The following is a 24,331-nucleotide window of genomic DNA, read 5'->3' as shown; positions in this document are numbered from 1 at the left end:
AAGTTAAGCGATCATGAAATAATACCATACATGATCAGATGTAAACAAGCTAAGAGATAATGAAGATCAGTAGTTCTACTCAAACTACTTGTGCACGTATATAGGCTATGGAAGATTGGTCAAATCTAGCAAGTAGGAAAGTTTAAGTTAATGACGTGAAAGTGAAAGTAAGACATTCGAAAGGCCAACGAAAGTTAAGGTTGCGTTTGGTAGTAGCCTACAAATACTTTCACCACAAAAACTGGTGCTCTAAATAGCGATTCTGTTGTCTTTGAAAGGTTCTCTTATTGACGCATTGAACTGCAATTTGGATTAACACCTGCTTTTACAAGGCGGAAGTATTTAGGTGCAGAATAGACGTGCGCTTTTAGGAGCAGACTTTGTACATACCGCGGAATACATAATTAGGCGCTCTTTACTCTTCCCCTCCCATCTTTTAACGCTAAACTCCCACTTTCCCCTGGATCCTCCCATGAATGCATATGCATGACATGACAAACGCAATCTGCCACTTTCAGTTCCCGCGACAGGCAGTTTGCGCTTTTACATCATTGCGGCCTGTTTGCACATACCTCGCAATGATTTTACACGCACATTGCGAAACAAATACGCCTCTAGTGGGCGCAAAAGCGTTAGTACATCTGGCCCTGTGTGTTTTGTGTTGTTTGGGATGTACACAGGGGGTAGCCGTGGCCTACTGGTTAGCGCTTCGGACTTGCAACCAGAGAGTTGCCGGTTCGAGCCCCGACCAGTATGCATGGCTGAAGTATCTTTGAGCAAGGCACCTAACCCCTCACTGCTCCCCGAGCGCCGCTGTTGTTGCAGGCAGCTCACTGCGCCGGGATTAGTGTGTGCTTCACTTCACTGTGTGCTGAGTGTGTTTCACTAATTCACGGATTGGGATAAATGCAGAGACCAAATTTCCCTCACAGGATCAAAAGAGTATTATACTTATTGTTTTTGTGGGAAAAATAAAATATATTTGTTACCATGTATTTGTGTGTTTTGAGTATAAAAACAATATTCTCAAATATTTTACAACACACATAGGTATGTACTGTCTATAGTAAGTGTAACACTGAACAAAAAAAGGCCTAAGTCATTATGATGAAGGGAGAAGAAGTGTTTTCCATTCATCATGTTTTTCATTGAGTACGTCAGTGTTCAACTAGTTCTTATAAATGTCTATTCGTATGATGGTTGGTCATTTGAAAAAAAAATACCGTTCTGGGAAGAAATAACATTGTTTTAAATGTAAAGTTCATTTTGCAGGAGAATTGAGGGCTATTGCCCATTGTGTGTGTGTGTTTTGATTTGTGTGTAGAGTTCTGAAAGTATGAGGCATGCTTTCAGAAAATGTGTGTAAACAATCAAGAAAAACTGTAACACAGAGACCAGACCCAAGTTGTATATAACTAGTGTGTTACGACCTTTTAGCATGTTAGTCTATAAAATTGTTGCTCAGTTTGTCGACACATTAGAAATTTCCATTGAAACTGAATTAAGGTTTCCTTCCATAGAATTTTGGGTGCTGTTCCTGTGTGACCTACGCCTGACCTTACTGGTCAGCGTGTTCATTATTTCCTGCAGCCATAAGGATGCCCCTCTGAACTGTCTCCACCAGCTAATTGTGAGGTGGAGACCTGTGAGAGGCACTGAGACTTGAAGGGGTGGCCTCTGTGATGGGTTTGTGCCTTGTAAAGAGCAGTCAGACTTCCTGGAGATCAGTGATACCCGCAGCAGTTTCATGAAAGCTCGACGGAACTCCTGGTTGGAGCAAGGGTAGATAAAAGGGTTGATGCAGCTGTTGGAGTAGCCAAGCCAGAACACCACCTTAAAGATGGTCTCAGTCGGCTTTAACATGGGGAACATGGCACCTGCACACACAAACACACACACACACACACACAAACACACCCAGACACACAGAACAAAGATGACAGAGAAAATTCCAATCGGTTAAAGCATCAAGATCTTTCAGTGTGGATGACACAGATGTCAGTACATGTGTGTTTGTGTGTGACATCACATTCAATATTATAAACATCACAATTTGGCCCACACATCATATAACACATATTCTACATGTTTCACATCATGTACACATGAAAACAACAGACAAACAATGTCTACCATGTCAATGTCATTATCTGAGTGCTTGTTGTTGGTGTTGCTGCGGTTGCATATTATTGTGTACATACCCAGTGGTAGTACAATGAAGAAAGGCAGCCAGCAAAGGATGAACACCCCCACCACCATGGCCAGGGTCTTTGCAGCCTTCTTCTCCCGGGTGAAGCGCTGCAGCACGCGGGCGTTCATCCTCCTGGCTCCCCCGGATATGTCCTCCCCCAGCACGGCCCCACGCCGATGGATCCTCAGCACCACCTCCCCGCCCTCCCGCTTCACACCCCTCTCCAGGAAGTGTGTGGTCCGGCGCGCCACCACATACACCTGCGAGTACACCGCCAGCACCACGCCCAGGGGCAGGTAGAAGGAGAGCAATGAGGAGAAGAGTGCGTAGCCGGGTTCCTGGGTGACTGTGCAGATCTTGGCGTCCGGCGGGCGGGCCTCCTTCCAGCCCAGCAACGGCGGCGCCGACAGGGCCACGCACACCGTCCACACACAGACCAGGACTACACCGGCCCGCCGCCTGGTCACCAGGGAGCGGTAGTGCAGGGAGTGGCGCACGCCCACGTAACGGTCTACAGCGATGGCGCACAGGCTCAGGATGGACGCCGAGCAGCACAGGACGTCGAGCGCAGCCCACGCGTCGCAGAACAGGCGGCCAAACGGCCAGCAGCCAAGCACCTCCAGCGTGGCCGAGAACGGCAAAACGCAGACGCTGAGGAGCAGGTCCGCCACTGCCAGGTTGCCAATGAAGAGGTTGGTGGCTGTTTGTAACTGGCGGTTCCACAGCACTGACAGGATGACCAGCGTATTCCCAAAAGCGGCAAGTGAAATAAACATGGCCAGTAAAGATGCCACACCCATGCTGTGAGCATTCAGGGCCAGGTAGGGACAGGAGGTAGAAGGCTCTTCACTGCTGTTGCTATGCAGAGGCAAGCCAGTGATTCGGCTGATAACAGTCACACCTACTTCTTTGTCAGTCATGGTGTTAACACTATTTTTTTCTATTCAGTAGACTTCTTGACCCAAAACTGACAAAATAAAAATCACCACACAAAAGTTGCATTGAATTAATGTACAAAATCTGAAAGTTTCTTAAAGTTACATTACTAACTTTTAAAGACAACAAATTCTACATAGCCTAAAGCTTTCTCACCCGTACGAATGTTTGTGTCATGATGTCGGAGTAGACTGATGTTTTTTTCCCCGTTGTTGTTGAGAGAAAGAGCAGGACGCGTCTGCCGCTGAATCCCGACTGGAACTCGGCTGAAACTGCAGGTCATCGCAGCTCCACCACCGCTCCCTCCACACATACACACGTTCCAACAGGAGGCGACAAAACTACATAGCCTATTTGGTCAGACACTACTTGAACCATAGGCTACATGTTAGAGTAGGCTATAGGCTATGCTTTTTTGTTTTGCTGTGACAGGTCAAAGATAATTTGCCACTAAGTAATCCGGAACACAGCCTCCACAGTGCCCAGTAGGTCTAGTGAAATTTGTTTAACGTAGCCTATTGAGTAGCCAAGTCTTTGCATCTTATTGTGCTGTTAATGTTAATGACATTATCACGCATTTAGTAGGCCTAGTTTTCTAACGCATAGGGATTTATGAAGCATGCATAGCATGAATGTTCCTGAGTTAATTTTCAGATTTAGCCTAAGTGTGATACAGTTTAATTTACAGCTTACTGACAGTTAGCCTTTGAATGTGTTCTTTTTTTTCTTTTTAGCTCTTTTTGCGTTTTCGCCCGGTTCCGTGAAGTGGAACAAGATTATTAAAACGGATAGCCTGGATAGACTATTGTCACACAAGTAGCCTAGGTTCTCCCATTAGAAATTCTTTCAGACGAAGTGTAGGCCTATTATTAGACTTAGTAATGCACATATTGGTTCCAGTCTGTTTTGGCATGGGTTAGGCTACTCTGTCGGGTAGATAGGTTTACCTACTAACCAAGCTAGTAGCTCTTTTTGTGTAACCTAACAAGATCATTTCAGCAAATCTGATATTTTGCCAGTGATGTCGCTGGATTAGCCTTCTTAAAGGAACACCACGAGTGTTCATGACGGTTTAGCTCGTTTGAACCTGCCCAGCCACAGCCAACCTGAATCAGACTATGTGGGAACATGACTGTGAAACGGTCTCACTAGTCCAGGCACAAGTGTACACTCACGCACATCCACAGCTCTTGCAGATATGATGGTTTCTCCCGGTAGCCTAAACGACCCACAGCAGCATTCACTATTAAAAACGGCATCTGCGGCAACAGCTGGCTGGTTGCATCTCACCTCTGCAGCGTACAGGTGCCACATGTAGGCTACGCATTTCATACACATGAACGCTCGCATCCTTTAACGGTCCTATGACCTTTAAGCCACATCATCCATGAATCACTGGAGGACTGCAATCTGGTCCATGGAAACACATTTCGTCAAATGAGAATAAACAAGGTCCAAGGGTGATTGCCACTTGACTGAAATTCCTGAATCAAACAAGCATCACTCATAATTGGCATATAAAAGACATAGGCTATTTATATAGGCCTATATAGATATTTTATATTAGAAGTATTTTGCGCCAAAACATAGGCTATATGCTACCAAAGTCCAAAGACTGTTTTTGAGTCACATTGCAAATCTATGATGATGCATCTTTCTACAAAATGGTTTGTCTTATATCATTAAGTTATTCAATAGGCTAAACATATAGCCTTACATTAAAGCTTTAGGCTTGGGCAGTTCCAGCGTTATGGATGTGACAATTGGACTCATATTGGTAAACAAAATGCCTTAGAGTGGGGGCAAAATTAGTATCAGTGAATTAATTTGCATAACTTTTAATGTAACCTCTGTCCTCTGAATACTGAGAAATCCTCAAATTTCATATAATCAATTTCATCCTAAGAATACAAGGCATTTTATCAGCGTTATGGATGTGACATGAAATGGACACACTTTTGTGAGAGATTACAGGTTTTCTTAGCCTAGAAATCTAGACGCACCCTAGCGGCGGCAAATTAATTTGCTCAGCCTGTACGTCTAGTATCAAACCATAGGGATTTCTATTGGCTGACGCCGTGGACGTCATCCAATCACAGCGCTCTATTTTGTTAGAGAATCTTAAGGCGGGCTTAACAGGATAACGACAGTCCTGCGACGGTGAACAACAAGGAAGGTGGCTATGGCGAACGAAGAGCGGTTGTTTGAATCGGCGTTGGCGTCAACTTTGGAGGAGTTGGACTTGTGCTTTTCTTTGAAAGTTGAGCAACACAATGCACTTAAGTCATTCCTTTTCGAAGAAGGATGTATTTGCCTTTTTGCCGACCGGATACGGATATGGTCGTAGCGCTGGCCTATTACATGCCTAGGCAGTTTGAAAGACAATTCTCTGCCCGCCCCTTGGATTAAGCGAGGTGAATGGTTCGATTCCAGACTATACATTTCAATGATAGGTTTTTCTACAAACTCTGTGAATTTTGAAGGAAACTGCTGAAACTATGATATATGAGGAGACTTGAATGAACACAAAAAGTGTGTTTTTGAAACTATGCGTCATTTTCGTAATGCATTAGGAAAAACTGGCGTTATGGATGTGACGGTTTCACGTTATGGATGTGACGTGTCTGAACCAGTCCTCGACAAACAACATAAAACACATAATTAAGTAGTGAATTTTGATATGAAACAATTGAAATAGTAATCATGAAAAACTAGTGATGAAATGATTGCTTCCTCAGTGCCCACTAAGAGACACAGGAAGAATCAGCACAACAAGTAATTTAAAATATAAAAAATAAATTAATTTTTTTCTTTTACCGTCATCAATTTTGGTCAGTGATTCCCGGGTTACTGAAACACCAGGGAACATGAAACTTGGTGGCCACTCCCTTAAATAACTAGCCCTACCTGAACCGTTGCACCCAAGATGACAAAATATTTATGGTATGTTAGTCTCAAGAGCCCGCATCAACCTAACCCATACCTACTCATTTGTGATTTGCACACATAAAGTACATGCACGCGCATGTGCACACACGCACATGCGCACACACACACGCACACACACACACGCACGCACGCACGCATGCACAGTCGCACACATACAGACAGGCAAGCACACACACACATAAACACATACAGACAGGCAAGCACACACACACACACATGCACAAACACACACCCACATGAATGCAGACACATAAACACACACACAGGCACGCATACGCATGTGCGCATGCAAACACACACACACACACACACACACAAACACAGGCACGCATACGCACATGCACACACACAGACACACACACACACACACACACACACACACTTATAAACAAAAGCAAACTCACATATGCACACACTCATTTACACGCACATGAGTTGCAGGAGTAGGAAATGGAGACAAATTGACAAGCGTGATTTATTTTTACGAAGAGAATATGCAGGACTGAGAGGCGGTCATATTTTGCACCGCTATGCGGTACATCTAGTTTATTGCTGCCGTTACTTATGTTACTCTGTGGGTATTAGCTACAGAGGACCTGACACTTCAAATGCTGGCATATAAATGCGTCACATTTAAAATTAAACTGTGTTAAGCAGAACACAGAAACGGCAGGCTGAACAGATCTGCAACAGAAGGAGGTTGCTATGTTAACTCCAGCTGCAAAGTCAGCCATCTTCACCAGCTAACACGATAATCCAGTTACTGTACAACAACAGTATGACAGTTACAGGAAGATAATCGCTCAGATTTTCTTTATTATGCCACTTGAAAATAGGCTATGGCTAGGCTAATCACTGGAGGTATTTTAATATTATGTTTGTTTTGCTAATGGTTAAGGCCTCCCTGTGGTTTTGATCAACCTAATAATCTTTGAAATGTCAATTGTAAACACTAAGGTGAAATGCGTTGAAACATGACATGCCACCAGAACAGACGTTTTATCGGCTTTGAGGTATAATAAAGTCTCCAGTCTTGTAAATTCACATTATGTAACATCCATAACGTCACATCCATAACGCACCATTAAAGGTTTTAAAAGTAAGAAAGGGGCACAATTTGGTCATCACACTTTACATTGATATAAATCAGCTTTGCACAGACACTATGGACATTGTTGCATCAACACTGTATGTGTAGCATAAACTTTTCCAATAAAACGTTATGGATGTGACATGGCCATGGAACTTGCTGACTTAAAAACAAAAGCCTTACAAATGTAAGGAGTTGTGCTCTTAAAGGTAAGCTAAGCATAGACATTGCTCTACCATTCCCTTGTCAATCTGGAATTTGTCAAATGACACAATTTGTTTGAACCTTGGGTCCATTTATCCACTTTTTAAATATGTATAATATTACCATGTGAAAAATGTTGTTTCTGTATGGTTGCACACCATATTTATGATGTAAAAAGATTGTAATTCTCCATCAAATTCAATCACATCAGTTACAAAAAATTAAATATAGACCTAAATGAAGATTTTAACAACAGTTCTATTTGCGTATGCACAACTTTTTTTTTCCATGGTAAGGATGACCTTTGCATGGAATTGCCCCTTATGTCATTTCGATCAGCTACAGACGAGTGGCAGACAGAGCGTGATGTCACGCAGAGATTGTTGAGTCACATCGTTGCAAAAACTGTAGTGATGCAATGCAATGTAATTTTCATCTGTAAACATATGCAGCTATGCCTAAATTCTGCTTACTACACATTAATTATAGGCTAATACATTATAATATAATATTCAGTATTCATTATTGAATGCTTAGCTGTAATTATGTTTTTCCTTATCATTTAAAGCAGGCATGTCATTGGGATTGGTTTTCTACAGGAATGTTTGAACAGGGACTGCACTAGTGTATTCTAATTTAAACTATGTATGTTAGTACATACATATTTGTAAATTGCTTAGCCATAGAGCTTCCCACCATTATGGTTCTTATATTTTCAGATTCCAGACAATCCCACACAGCTGTATTTCTACTGGCATGTGGAATACTGGAACAATTTCCTAGTGACATGAATGCAAACATAGGCCTACTGTATGAATGATGAGACGCAAATTATTTTTTCTTGATGTAAAGCCTGATATAAGACATGCTAATATTATCACATCAAACTTTCCCAGATATGGGTAGTCCAGACTGTCCTGAAAAAGGAAGATAGCATGTATAGATGGCCATTACATTAAAATTAGATTAACTAGCTGAACTAGGTGACCACTTCTGCATTATTTAATGGAGTGCTGAAATGTACACTATATTTGACTATTTCTGAACTGTTAAACTCAGTAAATATGCTTTGTGATTATCTTAATGCAGTATCATTATAACTACTCCAACTGTGTGTGTATGGTTACAATTGAAGTGCAAAATAGTTTAGGCTATAGCAGAAATATTTCCATCCATAGATAAAAATAAGCATGTCTAACCTAATTTCTAATTAATTCTAATTTCTTTTCAAAGTGCACCAGATTGATACATTTAAACGTTAAAATATGCAATATTTTCTTTTGGGGGCATGCCCCCAGACCCCCCTACGATAATTGGAGGAACACAGATTCAGGCCTTATTTTAAACGAGGTAACAAATGATGACATTCTGGCTTCTCTGGCTTAAAGTGCATGGAGTTGTGCTGTGTCCTAGTGCCTCAGCCTGCTAGGATGTTGTTCAGTTTATTTTGACTTTGTATCTCGAAATTCTGACTTTTTTCCACATTATTTTCACTTTATGTCTCTTTTTTAAATGTCTGAAACAAACATTAACTTAAACATTAACATAATTTTGTTGGCTTCTTACCCAATAACTAGGCCTCATTCCACTAGTTTGTTCTTTGCCAATAGCTCTTTATCAATACATGATATAGACAGCCCTGCCTTACATGTGAAAGGGGGATTGTATAATACTACTACTGATTCTTTTGTAGAAATCTGTTGAGTATGAAATATTTGCAGGGTATTTAAGGGTACTGTGAGGGTATTTTAATAAATCAGTTAGTCATACATTTGCTAGCCTATACATTACCCACTTGTTTTAAAGCAATTTTATTTTGTAATCTCTGTGCACATCCCTATGTGTATAAGAAAGTGTGTAATGCAATATGATGTGACGTGACCTCCACTCTGCTGGGGGTCTGCCATTTACATACAGAGAGTAAATTACATCTCACCTCATTTGACCTCTTATAGAGCATAAACCTCATGTCAGCATGCCCGTTTAGAGGCCAGAGGTCCATAATGTTTGCTTTTTTTTTTTTTTTTTTTTAAATGTATATTTTTTGGCCTTTTTATGCCTTTAATTAGATAGGATAGTGGAGATTGACAGGAAGTGAGTGGGAGAGAGAGTCGGGGTGGGATCCGGAAAGGACCACGGGGCGGGAATCGAACCCGGGTCGCCAGCGTACGGTGCAGGTGCCCCAGCCAGTCGTGCCACTGCTGGGGCCAATGTTTGCTTTTTTATGTTTAATTTTTTATTTTTTTTTGCCCCACTTCAAAGTCACATTTTGACATTTTAGGTGAGGAACTTAAAATTATACCCTACACATTCAATGAAGCAAGAATTGTCAGGGCTACTGTTGACTCTAATTGTTTGTTTCTCTAGCTTGGAGAATCATTTAATGAGCCAGATAATGTGTTCTACTATAACAGAAGCATAAGCCTAGGGGTGTCTTGAGATTTGAGACTTTATTTTAGTAACATATCATGTTGATCCAATGGATTGTCCTTTTTTCCTCACATGTGTGTATCGCATGTGTACCCATCCCCCCCCCCCCCCCCCACACACACACACACACACAAACACAAAAGAAAGAAAAAACAAAGTCAGCTATCCTTTGTGTGTGTGCATGTGCATGCAGGCAAGAGAACAATTCTGACTGGGTGATAGGGCAGCAGAGATGTTCTGAGACTTAAAGGTCAGTTTGCTAATTAAACAACTTAAAGCTGCTAACAACTTCCACCATCCCACTAACACACACACACACACACACACACACACGCACGCACACACACAGTAGCACTTGTGTGTGTGTGTGTGTTTCCTCTAAGGGTTAAGCCCTAAACACAGTGAGAAGTCTGAAGGCATAATCTAACTCAATCTAACCTAAAGGTTATGGAGGTGAGAATATCACCTTATTATTAATGCGCTAATATTAGCGTAATGATCGCTACTTATTCTTGCCATTGGGTGTATGTGTGTTTTAAAAGAAGGATAAAAGACACAGATGGAGATGTTGATAAAGGGAGGACTTGTAATAGAATTACTTTTAATTTCCACTTTTTAATAACATTTTCTTTCTATGGTTATTATCGTCAGATTACAGTTTTAGAGAACCTTTGGTGAAAGAAAACAAGTCAAACTCAGTCAGACAACACACTCACAATATCTCTGGGTCATGTGACATGTGCAGGTTCCATAACCATTCCTGCTTAAAAATGCTCGTGCATTCTGGGAGTTGTAGTTAATATAGTATGCTTGCACAGGAACTGTTGTTTGCTGATCTGTCTTAGATTGTATGTGTGCTTGTTGCTGTCGCTTGACCAAGCATTTCCATGTCAAAATAAAAACAGTCAAAAATAGGAGAGTTGCTGTAGAAACAACAATTGTCCTTTCCATTGCAAGGTGTCTCTTTTGTGGAGGGGCATCAGGAGTGACTGTGAAAGGTTCCACTGCACTGTACTGTTCCTCCTCCTCCTCCTCTTCCTTGTACTCCTCCATTAAAACTTGTTCCGTTGTCTCTGTGACAATGTACCATTCAGTTTCTGTTGTTATGACCACTATGTCTGTCTCAACTGTGATGTCCATTTCTGTGTTGGTGTTTATTTCAACAGTAATGTTTTTCTCTGCGTTGAAGTCCAAAACATGAGGCTGACAGGTTTGAAAAGCATGCACGGCATCTAGAACGTTCTCACCCTCAGCTTCCTCGGGCATCGAGCATACAGGCCCATTGTCTCGTTGTCCACGGTAACGGCCTAACCAAGCTGCCAGGGTGCATATGTTTTGTCCACAGTCCCATGGGTTCCCTGAGAGTGTGAGGTTCTCCAGTGAGACCCAGTTCTGCAGGACGTTGCGTTCAAGAACCTGTAGGTGGTTGGAATGCAGCAGGAGGCTCTTAAGGCGTGGAACCCCGTAGAATGCGGTAGGTTCCACCCACTCCAGGCGGTTTCGAGAAAGGTCCAGGTGCTCAAGCGTGGGCCAGTGCCAGTGTAGGGTTCTGCCCAGCCAAGCAGCCTTGTTCTGGCTCAAGTCGAGTGAGCGCAGTGAGGTGAGGCGTGCAAACAGGCCCAAGTTGACCCGGTTGAGTCTGTTCTGGTCCAGTCTCAGCTCTGTCAGGCTAAGAAGCCCCACAAACGCATTCCTTGCCAGTGTTATCAGACGATTCTCCCCGAGGTCCAAAACCCGAAGCTTGCGCAAATCCTGGAAAATACGAACGGGCACAGACGTGAGCAAGTTCCGGCGCAAACGCAAGACCATCAACTTCCTTAGGCCACGAAACTGGCTGGAGCTCAGCGCCGACACCTGATTGGTGGACAGGTCAAGGAGCCGGAGATTCGGTACAGGCCTGAAAGTCCTGTTGGGCAGCAGCCGAAGCTGATTGGCGCTCAGCTCCAGCTCCTTGAGCCTGCGCATCCCGAGGAAAGCCCGCTCATCCAGGCTCTGGATCTGGTTGTGTCCCAGGAAGAGCCACTGCAGCGTGTTGAGCCGGAACAGAGCCCCCTGGGGCAGGCACAGCAAGTGGTTATAACGCAGCGACAGGCCCGAGGAGCCAATGAGATCCTGTGGAATGGCAGTGAGTTCTGCATTGTCACAGTAGCGAAGCCTCCCCTCACAACGACAGGGCAGAGGACACCTCCCCTCCGAGTCCAAAGAAGTCACAAACACTAACAAACACCAACACAAACACAGGATAACAGAACGCATGGGCCACAAATACATCACACAGTCTGTGGGGAATACCATCGTATAGGAGCCACAGAATCTCTGTCTGACACACTAAGTCACAACAACTCTTTTACAAATGGTAGGAACTGGTCATGAATTTATATACACAGTAATACAGTGCAGTCCTGGATAGGATGGGGATGGTGAAGAAAGTCTTCCTTCAACATTTCCTGTTGAAGAGGAGAAAGGAGATGACACAATGAATATTGATAAAGTCAGACAGGGATACACGAAACAATCATTTATATATCATTACAAAAGGCAAGAAAAGCACATTTAGATTGAAATATTATCCTACACTAAAAATATTCTCTATATTCACATTCAGTTGTGTCCTTCACCACACACTTATGTAAAACATGAATGCACTAGTAGCCTCTATCTTTCACCTGCCCCATATATTTACAGTACAAATACAGTACATTAAAAAAAGGTCTTCCTCTTACCTGCCTCTACGTGAGGTTATCCAGTAAGTAGAGTAAATAATCCAGATACAGTGTATTCCATTTTAAACCTTGGCCCACTATTTTAATTTAGTGATGATGGTGCTTGTTTTTACGGCGTGATCTTGACCCTCCCATCTGACCCTATGCTGTGGGTTACCTCTGAGGAATCTTGGTCTTCACAAGTGCCTTTCAGTGTGGAGAAGAGGAGGTAACTAGGCATGCCTCATTTCTCTCTCTCTCTCTTTCTCTCTCTCTCTCTCTCTCACACACACACACACACACACACACACACACAAACACACACAGCTACCCTCTCCAATGCTTCCCCCAAGTGGCAAAAATGAAAAGTAGATCTTAAAAAAACCCCACATGTTTTTTGTGGGATGTGTAAATCATTAACGAAGTGTCATCATACAAAAAACACTGAAATATGTATGTAATCAACTCTGAATACAACACGTAATTACACATACATTCATTTGGAAGTGTCTAGTCTCACAATATGAAGAGTGAAGTTCAGTTCATGCATGTTGCAATGCCTGTACTCTCTAGCATATTATATAGTATAGATTAAGATATTAATGAAACTCACTGAACCAGCATTTATGTTTATGTGTTTATGTTTATGTGTTTATGTTTATGTATATGTTTATCAAATATAGCAGACACAAAGTAGGACAATACAGTAGTTAAAATTAACAGTAAACAGTTGGTAAGCCTACATTAAGAAAAAATAATATCAGTAATGTTAATACAGTATATCAATGATCAATAATGAAAATAAACAAATATCATACAAACCATAACTCATAGAACCATAAGAATTACAGTTTTTTTAATGATTGCTTACATAAACACTAAAATCAAAAGTATTCCACAGTTAGCGAAACCATACACTCAAGGAGCAAAACATCAGCCCAGATTTGCACAACTATAAGCACATTATCAGCTTCACACTGTTTGCAAAACGCTACACACAGTGATTTACAAAACACTAAATACATTTCTCTACTTTAGACACAGAAGTGAGGGGAATGTTTGCTTTTGAGATGTGTTTGACATTTTGAATGTTGTGCTTCATTTTGCTGGAGATTTGAGGCATTTGGCATTTGTCTATTCATAGATCTATACTAAGGCAATTATTGGATGGTGTTCAGTAATGAGTATTTACAGTACACATGCACTGGTAAATAAGTGTGGCATTTTTATACGTTGTGTTTGAAGTTACCTCCTGATAGATTTTTGTGTGTTAGGTAGAGAATTGTGTGTGGTGTTTTGCAAAGTGTTTCATGAAATTAAAAACTCAGTCAAAGGCTGAGAATTAGTGTATGGTTTTGCAGATTTGGTATGGGGTTATGGTGTTTGAGTGACATGTTTCAAAACATGTGTTATGTGCAAAGATTTTCTGTGTAAACAGTTGAAAAAAACTATAATTCATTTAGCAAAAGATCTGACAAATTCTGCTAATTGTGTGTAGTGTTTTGAAAAAACGGGCCCTGTTTTCAAAATTGTGCTTAAGCAATTGTAAAAAACTGTATTATCACACAATAAAGTTACAGTGCTGTTATCACAATAAGTGGTATTGGATTATAGTGAAAATTATTTTACCCTGTTAAACTTAATGACACAAGCATGATTTTTGGTGCGCAAACAGTTACATACCTTAAGGTGTCATTCACAGACACCTGACCTAATATCTGTCACACACCTGTTAAAATGATTAACTTTCATGGATGTTTCACAGGATTTTCATGTGTGCAGGTCCCTTTCTGGTTTTTCTACTTTTTCTTAATTTTAGAGCCGAGTTTTGCCAAAAGATCTCTTATCATTTTTACAGTCACCCTGTGAGATGACTTACAATAATTTAAGTCTCTGTGAGACATCTTCAGAATTTTACTGATGTTCAATAATGCTCCAGTTGGAAAGTGTTAAAAAAGGAGCAAGAGAAATATGTCCCTGACCATTTTGGCTACTGATTTTTCAATGAAAATAGAAAAAAATGTTGTTCAGTTTGTTCTTCCAGGAGGGTCATAAAGATTAGTGTGTTTACAGATAAATATCTAGGCTGTCGTTTGACAGGTGTCAAATGTCTGTACAAGTATACTGTAGGCTAGTGAAAACCAAAAACCAAGAGTCTGAAGTAGTTGCTGAGATGGGAGGCCAACCCGATCACACTCGCCATGCGTATGATTCCGGACGCAAACCTGTGCACGCCAATGCGTACAGTAATGTACGCAATTGTCAATAATTCGCACATGCGCGATAGCCTGAAATAGGCTTCCTCGAGCTTGCAATGGTTTTCACAGGTAGGCTACAGTAGGCTAGCTTAAATCCGTTCATTTGCTCGTGTTTGCTATTGTTTCTGTTTCAAAATGTGTGTTTAAACTGCTACCCTATTTTAGTTGGATAACATGACCTATCACGCACATCTGTAGGATATTTAATATTTATTGGCGATAGTGTTTTGTTTTTTTAATTGGTATAAGCGAGCGTGCCTTTAATAGGCTACGAGCGAGCCTAATTTTAATAATAATAGCCTGGTAAAGCTGTAATATTTTAATTTGAGCCTTGTTAAACATCCGCGATATATTTAGTAGTTTGTTTGAGATTTGTGGACTGTTTGGAAGGTGACTGCTATAAAGTTCTCGGACATACTTTTTTAAAAAAGTGGCGAAAGTCCAGTTCAAATCGGAGAAATTTTCCATCACGTCCTATTGATGTCATTAGTTTGCGACATAATTGTTCACTCCTCGGCTGCGCAGCCCAGATGGATGCATAGGGATGGATGTTGTGGTCAGCCTTGGTAAATTGGTACAAAAGTATGTCTTTTTTCGTGGTCAGTTAAACTCCTGTTCTGCCTTGTTCGCTTCCAAGTTTTGCAAGTATAAGAAAACAAGGAGATCACGTCAATAGGCCTAGGTTTTAAGACAACAGCTGGCAGCAGTCTGCCTGCCCCGTGTCTTACCATGCCGCCGGTGATGTAAGTAAGCAATGTCCCGTTTAATGTCAATATAACTTACTGTTCACGTTGATAGTTGGCTATTGGGTAATGTTTCCATTTTCTTTTCTAGTGTACTTTGATAATAAAACGATACATTTTCAATGATGGAATGGATCATTCTATACACATCGATGTTACATGCACGCAATGAAAAAGCTAATAAGCTAGCGCTGGCAATAGGCAAACTTCATCAAAATGGACAGTTCAAAACAAACGTTGAATCTTATAATTCTCTGTTGCAGTAACTTAGAAGAGATGGATATTATAACAATATTGCAGTATTACTACAATATTTTCTTCAAATAAATCAACTGGCCGATACAATACTGCACTGAGGTAGCCATCTAGTCATGAGTTTGTGGTTGTAGCTGTTGAGATGCCCAGCTGTTATGGGGAAACAAAAATAACATTGCACCAAAGAATTGTCTTGTTTACAGGGCAATCCATGTATTAGTGAACACATGATGATTTCCTGTGGCCCAGTGGTCAGATAAATAAATGAATGAATTATTGAAAAAAATATTCTTCCCCTTTCAGAAAGAAGCTGTTCTGATGTGTTTTCCTTTCCACCCCAAATCCCTATCCCACATAATTTGACCAGTGGTCCTTGGTATGTCCATCTTGCATTTGCATTGAACACATTCATATTTTTAATTTTCTTTCTCTCAAAATGTATTGCTCGGCATTCTTCGGACATTCGACTCTGGCAGTGATAGTAAGTTGGAAGAGGTTAGCAATGTAAGGAAGGGTATAGTACATATGATTTAATCTGGAGTGTTCAGTAGTATATATTATTTTAACCTGAGTGTCCAGTGTTCAGAAATCAGTCTTAGAATTAATATATAAGACTACTATAGAAATACTATTGCGTCTATAGAATATTATAGAGGTATTACAACATCACAGAATTATGTTATGTTCCGCTTGTGTTGTCCTGCTGTGGCTGTCTGTTGTTGTTGTTGTTGTTGTTGTTGTTGTTCTGTGGTGTATGTGTTGTTGTGTGTGCAATTGTTGTTGTGTGTTGTTTTGGTGGGCTGATGGTTGTTGTTGACTGTTTTTGAAAAAAGAACACTAACTGTAGGCATAATTGCTCTTGGATGGGGATTTAAAGCAAGGTTCCTATTGATCTCCTTCAGATAATGTGGCCTCTTCATTTTCAACTGGGAAGGACCTGCATGGACTTGAGAATACAGAGCCAATCGGTATGTACAGTATTAGACACACACACACACACACACACTCACTCACTCACTCACTCACTCACTCACACACACACACGCACTCTCTCGGAGGAATCAACGCTGTTACACCTATCCTGTAGATGTCAATTAATATGAATTAAGACATGTCACACCTTCCTATTTACTATGGTACATCATATTCAGAAAATACATAGTTTTCATGGCTGCAACTGCTTTGCCTTTGTGTTGGAGCTCAAAACATCATATGCCCCATTCATTCGCCAATATACAAAATAGAGCCATGTATACATTTATGTTCTCCAAAGTTTGCAGGAAGGTGGACCATGTGCTAATGTATGTTAACTCACATGTACAAGTGACAGGCTTTTTTTTTTTTTAGCTCCAATATAAAGGCAAAGCAGTTTCAGCCATGCAAACCATATATTTTCTGAAAGCCTGTCACTTATACATGTGAGTTAACATACATTAACACATGGCCCACCTTCAAGCTAGCAACCACCATAGCAACCAACATGCTTACCCTAACAACCACCATAGCAACCATGTTATTTTGCATAGCAACCACCATATCTACCCTAGCAACACCATAGCAACCATTCAAATTACCCTAGCAACAACTTAGCAACCACCATAATATGACCATAGTAACCACCATAGCAACGCCATTACTGACCTGACCAACAGTGTGTTTTTTTAAAAAAAATTGAAAAATGGTTAAATGTTAAATAGTCAAAAAACAAAAATTTGCAGACACAATGCAATGTGGGTCGTGTGCAGAAGGTCTGACTTGAATTTCAGCCTCGTAGCTCCATGCTACCACCCAAAACTCCACCTCTGAAGTGGGAGTGGTCAACTTTATTAAAGTTTTTCCTTCACAGTTTTTTTTTGTGAGTGTCTCAGAGATCCCACCTTTGGAGCAGTTGTCAGGGGCCTCAAGGCGGTGCCGTTCGTCTTGGTCCCATCCCTCTAGCACCTAGCGTTACCGCGCCAGAAGAGAGAAACCTTGTACGTTTCAAACAGTTTCGAACAGTTTATCTCCTTCCGGGAATAATCCACCGACTCCAAACTGAGCCTGGCTTGTTTGTGATGTCCCGTTGTTCAACATATTCTGATTTCATACTTATCGGACCAACATAAGTGAGTTTTTTTGGCTAAAAATGTAAAAATGGCTAAACGTTAGCAATTCCACTGCTTTGTTATTTTGCATAGCAACCACCATATGTACCCTAGCAACACCCAAGCAACCACCTTAATTACCCTAGCAACACCCTAGCAACCATCTTAATTACCATAGCAACCACTTGAATAATGTCAAGCTAGCAACCACCATAGCAACCAAGATGCTTACCCTAACAACCACCATAGCCACCATGTTATTTTGCATAGCAACCACCATATCTACCCTAGCAACACCATAGCAACCATTCAAATTACCCTAGCAACAACCTGGCAACCACCATAATATGACCATAGTAACCACCATAGCAACGCCAATACTGACCTGACCAACATATGTGTGTTTTTTGGCTAAAAAATGATAAATGGCTAAATGTTAAATATTAAAAAAATATTTTTTTGCAGACACAATGCTTTGCGTTACAGCTAGAGGGATGAAACTTTGCACACTCCATGTGGGTCATGTGCAGAAGGTCTGACTTGAATTTCAGCCTCGTAGCTCCATGCTACCACCCAAAACTCCACCTCTGAAATGGGAGTGGTCAACTTTTTTTATGTTTTTCCTTCACAGTTTTTTTTGTGGGTGTCTCAGAGATCCCACCTTTGGAGCAGTTGTCAGGGGCCTCAAGGCTGTGCCGTGCCTCTTGGTCCCATCCCTCTACCACCTAGCGTTACCGTGCCAGAAGAGGTAAATCGTGTACGTTTCGAACCGTTTATCTCCTTCCGGGAATAATCCACCAACTCAAAACTGAGCCTGGCTTGTTTGTGATGTCCCGTTGTTCAACATATTCTGATTTCATACTTATCGGACCAACATAAGTGAGTTTTTTTGGCTAAAAATGTAAAAATGGCTAAATGTTAAATCTCCAAAAAAGTTGTTTTTGCCAGCACAATGCTTTGCGTTACAGCTAGAGAGATGAAACTTTGCACGCTCCATGTGGGTCATGTGCTAAAGGTCTGACTTAAATTTCAGCCTTGTAGCTCCATGCTACCACCCACAACTCCACCTCTGAAGTGGGAGTGGTCAACTTTTTTTATGTTTTTCCTTCAGTTTTTTTTTGTGGGTGTCTCAGAGATCCCACCTTTGGAGCAGTTGTCAGGGGCCTCAAGGCTGTGCCGTGCCTCTTGGTCCCATCCCTCTAGCACCTAGCGTTACCGTGCCAGAAGAGGTAAACCTTGTACGTTTCAAACTGTTTATCTCCTTCTGGGAATAATCCACTGACTCCAAACTGAGCCTGGCTTGTTTGTGATGTCCCGTTGTTCAACATATTCTGATTTCATACTTATCGGACCAACATAAGTGAGGTTTTTGGCTAAAAATGTAAAAATGGCTAAATGTTAAATCGCCAAAAAATATTTTTTTGCAGACACAATGCTTTGCGTTACAGCTAGAGGGATGAAACTTTGCACACTCCATGTGGGTCATGTGCAGAAGGTCTGACTTGAATTTTAGCCTCGTAGCTCCATGCTACCACCCAAAACTCCACCTCTGAAATGGGAGTGGTCAACTTTTTTTATGTTTTTCTTTCACAGTTTTCTTTGTGGGTGTCTCAGAAATCCCACCTTTGGAGCAGTTGTCAGGGGTCTCAAGGCTGTGCTGTGCCTCTTGGTCCCATCCCTCTAGCACCTAGCGTTACCGTGCCAGAAGAGGTAAACCTTGTACGTTTCAAACCGTTTATCTCTTTCTGGGAATAATCCACTGACTCCAAACTGAGCCTGGCTTGTTTGTGATGTCCCGTTGTTCAACATAATCTGATTTCATACTTATCGGACCAACATAAGTGAGGTTTTTGGCTAAAAATGTAAAAATGGCTAAATGTTAAATCGCCAAAAAAGTCGTTTTTGCCAGCACAATGCTTTGCGTTACAGCTAGAGAGATGAAACTTTGCACGCTCCATGTGGGTCATGTGCTGAAGGTCTGACTTGAATTTCAGCCTTGTAGCTCCATGCTACCACCCACAACTCCACCTCTGAAGTGGGAGTGGTCAACTTTTTGAAAGTTTTTCCTTCACAGTTTTTTTTGTGAGTGTCTCAGAGATCCCACCTTTGGAGCAGTTGTCAGGGGCCTCAAGGCTGTGCCGTGCCTCTTGGTCCCATCCCTCTAGCACCTAGCGTTACCGTGCCAGAAGAGGTAAACCTTGTACGTTTCAAACTGTTTATCTCCTTCTGGGAATAATCCACTGACTCCAAACTGAGCCTGGCTTGTTTGTGATGTCCCGTTGTTCAACATATTCTGATTTCATACTTATCGGACCAACATAAGTGAGGTTTTTGGCTAAAAATGTAAAAATGGCTAAATGTTAAATCGCCAAAAAATATTTGTTTGCAGACACAATGCTTTGCGTTACAGCTAGAGGGATGAAACTTTGCACACTCCATGTGGGTCATGTGCAGAAGGTCTGACTTGAATTTTAGCCTCGTAGCTCCATGCTACCACCCAAAACTCCACCTCTGAAATGGGAGTGGTCAACTTTTTTTATGTTTTTCTTTCAGTTTTCTTTGTGGGTGTCTCAGAAATCCCACCTTTGGAGCAGTTGTCAGGGGTCTCAAGGCTGTGCTGTGCCTCTTGGTCCCATCCCTCTAGCACCTAGCGTTACCGTGCCAGAAGAGGTAAACCTTGTACGTTTCAAACCGTTTATCTCTTTCTGGGAATAATCCACTGACTCCAAACTGAGCCTGGCTTGTTTGTGATGTCCCGTTGTTCAACATAATCTGATTTCATACTTATCGGACCAACATAAGTGAGGTTTTTGGCTAAAAATGTAAAAATGGCTAAATGTTAAATCGCCAAAAAAGTCGTTTTTGCCAGCACAATGCTTTGCGTTACAGCTAGAGAGATGAAACTTTGCACGCTCCATGTGGGTCATGTGCTGAAGGTCTGACTTGAATTTCAGCCTTGTAGCTCCATGCTACCACCCACAACTCCACCTCTGAAGTGGGAGTGGTCAACTTTTTGAAAGTTTTTCCTTCACAGTTTTTTTTGTGAGTGTCTCAGAGATCCCACCTTTGGAGCAGTTGTCAGGGGCCTCAAGGCTGTGCTGTGCCTCTTGGTCCCATCCCTCTAGCACCTAGCGTTACTGTGCCAGAAGAGGTAAACCTTGTATTTTTCAAACCGTTTATCTCCTTCCGGGAATAATCCACTGACTCCAAACTGAGCCTGGCTTGTTTGTGATGTCCCGTTGTTCAACATATTCTGATTTCATACTTATCGGACCAACATAAGTGAGTTTTTTTGGCTAACATAAGTGAGTTTTTTTGGCTAAAAATGGCTAAACGTTAGCAATTCCACTGCTTTGTTATTTTACTATGGGGTGGAGGAGATAATCACGTACAAGAGGTTTCGGTGGGCATGGCTGTCGTTCCTTAAATTGGTGGACATCCAAGTGGTTGAGGGCTTTTGTTGTCCTCAATGCGGGCCTAATCCAAGGTTGGATTATCATCACCATGATCATCATCATCATCATCATCACTATTGCTATTATTATTATTATTATTAGTAGTAGTAGTAGCTATACTAGTAGCAGCATTACAATTGAACACAACTGAACATATAACAACAGATATGTGCTCCTTGCAGGGCTGTGGTGATGGATGGCTTGGTTATCATCGCCGGTTTGCCAAGCAGCCCCAGGCTACACCGCCCACTCAGGACCAAGGGAAAGAAGGAAGATAAGTATTTTTTAACATTGTACTGTATATGTATGCAATCCTTCAACTTTTCTGATATGTATTTACAAATGAACATCAGTCATAGTATGACATATGTCAAGATTATATTATACAAATATAATTATACAAAATAAATGACAGTCATCAATTTTGCTTTTCATTCCAATAGTCATAGTGATCGAATTCTGATCAAGTCCCCACACCTCAGGGAGGCCCTGAAGAGGTATGGGGAAGGTCTAACTGGGCAAGATGAATGGGCTCAACTTCTGGTGGTTGCAGAGAAGGAGGCCCCATTTATTTTGCCCCTTTTGAGGAATATGGCTGAGGAGGGCCACATCATGCGGTAATGGAGTCTCCAGAGTCCGTTGACTTGCCATTTACCGCATTGAAGACCAAATGGCTGACCGGTAAAAACTTCCTTCATGTTTTTGGTAGTACCAATTTCGACAAATTTTCTGCAACTATTGATTTCTGTCTACATTCTTTATATGGGTTTCAGCACCGGATGTTATCATTTATGACAATGCATGCAGGCTGCACAGCTTCAGCCTTAACAGGGATCCAGCTTTCTTCCAGAGCAGCTGGTTCCTCATAGACCGGTTGCACTGGAGGAATCACAAAGGTGAGCAATGTTCTGCAACACAATTTACTGCAATGCATTACACTTGTTGTTCACTTGTTCTTGTCAATGCAAGACAACGATACTATATTTTCTTCAATTGTTTGTGTGTGTGCAGGTTGCAGTGTTGGCTATAATGCTGACAGCTATCCTCAGCTGTCAGGCATAAACACCCAGCAGGCTGAGCAATTTAATGCACGGTTGAAACGGCTGAAGCACCATTTGCCGTACATGACAAGGCAGCACTTCCTGCAGCATTTACGGCTGTATGTTTGGTACCACTCTAGGGTACGGGCTCAACAAACTGTGAAGTAAGTACGCTGGGGCACAGCGCCTCTCATCCCCCCACCCCAGCAGCAGCATCAGGAGCGGCTCTCACCCCCCACCCCCCTCCCCCATGAGGAGCGGCAGCATCATCAGGAGCGGCACCAGCAGCAGCAGTAGCAGTAGCTGCAGCAGGAGCAGCAGGAGCGGCACCACCAGCACAAACCATCACAGCAATTATGCTCAGTTGTTTCATGATTATGACATTTATCCATATCAACAAATCAACATCACATCTGGCCCACGTCTTAGCACTTCAGCAGGTGATTTTCTCTGGTGGATCAAAGCACGGGCTGGTCGATCAAAGCTGGGCTGCAACTAATGATTAATTTCATTGTTAATTTATGATTGTTAATTTATGATCAATTGATTCATCAATTGTCACAGCTCTACATAGTGGGAGGCGTAGTGGTAGTAATCAAGAGATCAAACAGTGGCTGACAAAACAAACACAAAAATTTAGCACACTAAATAGTTGCTATAATATCATTATTGATTATGTTAAAGCAAGATATGGTAGTCATCACAATATGAAGATAAAGCTCATACAAGATTTTTTTTTTATAGTAAAAAGTAAAAGTTATGACACCATCGCTCAGACCAGTACAAACACCTGTACCCCTTGACAAAGAAGGTACAGAGAGAAGTACATACCGGTACATAGTTCCCCAGAAGTGGTTGTGCCTTACCAAATAAAAATGACAAATTCACTGTAATTAATCTGTAATTAATGTTCTGTGTTGCCTTCTTGTGTATAATAAAGTGTATTTTTCCCACCTGCCATCTTTTCTTTGACTTTACACATAAATATCTATTATATGCTGTAAAAGAAATATAATAATAAGCAGCAGTGGCACCACCACCAGCAGCTGCACTACCAATAGTTAGAATTCTATTGTCACACTTTGCTCATATATATTAGTGATGGGCAAATGAAGCTTTGGTGAACCACTGAACCACAGCAGTGTGAACCTAGCGATACTAGCTGAAAAGCAAGAAGATGGCCGCCACACATACATTTTTCAACATAAAAGTCCTTAGCAAACCAATATTTTTGGTTACATATACTGGTTTGGGTAAGGACTTTTATGTTGAAAACTCTACATGTGGCAGCCATATTGGATTTTTTCATTAGTGTTGCTAGCTTCACACTGCTGTGGTTTAGTGGTTCACCAAAGTTTCATTTGCCCATCACTAATATATATATACCAGGGATAACACGGGGCAAACGGTTCAAATGCGACATCCACAAAGTACCATCCACACAGCCATTCGGCTGCATTTTCTGACAGTTTTGGATGCACAAACCAAGCACCTCATAACATCTATATTGTACTTTTATCTGATAAATGCAAGTGTTTTGATATGAAATAAACATGATTTGCATGACATCACCCTGCTGGTCAGTTTTGACCTACGCGACAGCCCTGCAAAGTACCATCCACACAGCCATTCGGCTGCATTTTCTGACAGTTTTGGATGCACAAAAGTTCATGGATCAAACCAAGTACCTCATAACATCTATATTGTGCTTTTATCTGATATATGCAAGTGTTTTGATATGAAATAAACATGATTTGCATGACATCACCCTGCTGGTCAGTTTTGACCTACGCGACAGCCCTGCAAAGTACCATCCACACAGCCATTCGGCTGCATTTTCTGACAGTTTTGGATGCACAAAAGTTCATGGATCAAACCAAGCACCTATAACATCTATATTGTGCTTTTATCTGATATATGCAAGTGTTTTGATATGAAATAAACATGATTTGCATGACATCACCCTGCTGGTCAGTTTTGACCTACGCGGCAGC

General features: G+C 41.5%; 2 protein-coding genes and 1 long non-coding RNA gene across 7 annotated transcripts; 1 reads left to right on the top strand and 2 right to left on the bottom strand.

Annotated features, from left to right (window-relative positions):
- Positions 1-1,558: 1,558 nt before the first annotated feature.
- On the bottom strand, positions 1,559-3,111 carry LOC143131501 (alpha-1D adrenergic receptor-like). Its single transcript, XM_076291152.1, has 3 exons — positions 2,202-3,111; positions 1,735-1,877; positions 1,559-1,624 (listed from the first exon to the last, which is right to left on the bottom strand). The coding sequence occupies exons 1-3, from the start codon at positions 3,109-3,111 to the stop codon at positions 1,559-1,561; spliced, it is 1,119 nt and encodes a 372-aa protein (XP_076147267.1).
- Positions 3,112-7,705: 4,594 nt separating this feature from the next.
- LOC143131500 (uncharacterized) lies at positions 7,706-12,095 on the bottom strand. The gene is made up of 3 exons (XM_076291151.1): positions 12,077-12,095; positions 10,816-12,016; positions 7,706-7,709 (listed from the first exon to the last, which is right to left on the bottom strand). Exons 1-3 carry the CDS (start codon positions 12,093-12,095, stop codon positions 7,706-7,708), a joined length of 1,224 nt encoding a protein of 407 aa, XP_076147266.1.
- Positions 12,096-14,690: 2,595 nt separating this feature from the next.
- Positions 14,691-23,290, top strand: LOC143131203 (uncharacterized). 5 transcript variants are annotated; one of them, XR_012988059.1, is made up of 7 exons: positions 14,691-14,829; positions 15,398-15,503; positions 16,062-16,134; positions 16,661-16,726; positions 21,480-21,978; positions 22,071-22,193; positions 22,309-23,290. It is a non-coding gene; the product is annotated as an uncharacterized LOC143131203 (long non-coding RNA). The 5 variants fall into 5 exon arrangements; XR_012988060.1 differs by lacking the exon at positions 15,398-15,503; XR_012988062.1 differs by lacking the exons at positions 14,691-14,829; positions 15,398-15,503 and adding an exon at positions 14,836-15,342.
- Positions 23,291-24,331: the final 1,041 nt, after the last annotated feature.

The sequence above is a fragment of the Alosa pseudoharengus genome, unplaced genomic scaffold (genome assembly GCF_046254945.1).
Source record: "Alosa pseudoharengus isolate Yale_2024_CS ecotype anadromous, Long Island Sound unplaced genomic scaffold, YU_APseudo_1.1 YU_APseudo_1.1_scf_18, whole genome shotgun sequence".
In the NCBI taxonomy this organism is placed as follows: domain Eukaryota; kingdom Metazoa; phylum Chordata; class Actinopteri; order Clupeiformes; family Clupeidae; genus Alosa; species Alosa pseudoharengus.
The sequence above is the reverse complement of the archived record's forward strand: the minus strand, read 5'-3'. Positions and strand labels throughout refer to the sequence as shown.